The sequence below is a fragment of the Humulus lupulus genome, chromosome 8 (genome assembly GCF_963169125.1).
Source record: "Humulus lupulus chromosome 8, drHumLupu1.1, whole genome shotgun sequence".
In the NCBI taxonomy this organism is placed as follows: Eukaryota; Viridiplantae; Streptophyta; class Magnoliopsida; order Rosales; family Cannabaceae; genus Humulus; species Humulus lupulus.
This window is the reverse complement of record NC_084800.1, coordinates 4,540,236-4,541,961: the sequence shown is the minus strand read 5'-3', so window position 1 is coordinate 4,541,961 and position 1,726 is coordinate 4,540,236. Positions and strand designations below refer to the sequence as shown.

Below are 1,726 nucleotides of genomic sequence, written 5' to 3'. Positions count from 1 at the left end.
TCATAGTTAATCTGTGAATAACTATATATATATTGTTTATTGTTTTTTATGGGTTTCTCTTGTGCTTGGGTTTCTATAAATATATATATTGTTTAATCTGTGAATAACTATATATATATATTGTTTATTGTTTTTCATGGCAGGGATTCTCCTAATCTCCAACCCAACCTCAGTCGCTCTCACTCTCTCCACGCACAGCTCCAACCGCTCTGCTCTCTGACCCACTCCCACTCCCACAACTGCTTCATTCAACTCTTCTCGCTCGACCAATTCGCCGGTGCTTACATTCTCCGGTGACCCATTGAAAACCAGAGCTAGAGACTATCTCGAAGAGGTATTTCATCTTTTTTCCCAACTGGGTTTTCTCAGTTACTTACTCTTTTTTGCTTTTCTTGCATAGTCTAGAACTTGTTTGATAAAATTACCGAGTCGTTTTATTATAACCTGTTGTTTTTGCTTTTCTTGCATAGTCTATAACCTGTTTGGAAAATGGATAAACAATTATAGACTTTAACATCCATTTTCTTAAATTTATATAAATGTATATAAATTTAAATTTATAGACTTTACTATGTTCCTATTGTAAATTCATTACAGTGATAAACATACATGGCACTTGTATGCCCAAATTCAGTACAGAAAATTCAACAAGTGTGGTTGAATAATCCCTGTGTCCAGTCAAAACATGAGACCCAACTAACAGAAAACAACAGCTAGGGAAACCAAGACAATGACCGAGCAAATCAAAGCCTGCAAAATATCATTATCTTCAGCCAATAAAAACAAAAAAATGATCAAAACCATGGAAACATAGAAAACTATATATGACCAACACTAGAAAACGACAGAAGCTACTTTGGCTTGGTTTGTGAGTTTTTATTTTTTTTACTTACTGCAATGGCTGATGCTGCAAGTCCAGGTCTTTCTCTAGGATCTTTAAGGTAATAGTTTCCAAAGTAAAGCACTGTAGCATAGTACCATAATGGTGGAAATACAAACCCCAATAAAAACCTGCTCAAACAAACATAACAGACCAAACTAGTACAAAATTAATGCCCTTTGTCCTTTGATTCCAAACATGATACTATTGAATTGAAAAGAATATAAGAAGATAAATTAATGTAATAGTACTCACGAGAACATTCCAATGCCACAACCAAAACATGGCAGAGACTTCTCATAAATCCCACCAGAAGAAGAGTCTAACAAAGAAATGTCCCCTCCTTCAACATGGATTTGCATTTCCATCTCCAAGTATAATGTAATAATATTACATCAATTTTAAATTTATCTTCATAGTCAACGTTCCCACTAGTATATTGAAGGAATATTCAAATTTCCCACTCAATTCTAAAATAACTCAGTAAAACATATTAGTTTGATCCTTGATTTTGCTATTATTAGCAACATTTACCAATTTTAACAAGGATAAACATATACGATTTGACATGGTTGGCACCAGTTGATGCCACTGAGATGCCAGCAATTTCATTCTGGCAGCTTTAAGCGTATTGTAGACTATTTAAAGCTTCACCAATCACAATCATGTTAGCCAAACCAGACTGTAAAGACCAATTCTCCTCTCTACATTACATACATACATATAAATATAAATATATATTAATTATCCAAAATTCATTACTTGAAGAGAAAAAAGATCAAAATTGAAAGCATATAGTAGACGTAGAGATTGGGAAGATAGTGAACAAAACACAAAAAGCTTAGT

The 1,726-nt window shown here is 33.5% G+C and overlaps 1 protein-coding gene across 1 annotated transcript; it reads right to left on the bottom strand.

Moving 5' to 3' along the window:
- Window positions 1–554: 554 nt before the first annotated feature.
- Window positions 555–1,248, bottom strand: LOC133793756 (large ribosomal subunit protein eL20z-like). The gene is made up of 3 exons (XM_062231044.1): window positions 1,136–1,248; window positions 894–1,011; window positions 555–750 (listed from the first exon to the last, which is right to left on the bottom strand). Exons 1-3 carry the CDS (start codon window positions 1,246–1,248, stop codon window positions 697–699), a joined length of 285 nt encoding a protein of 94 aa, XP_062087028.1. The 3' UTR covers window positions 555–696.
- Window positions 1,249–1,726: the final 478 nt, after the last annotated feature.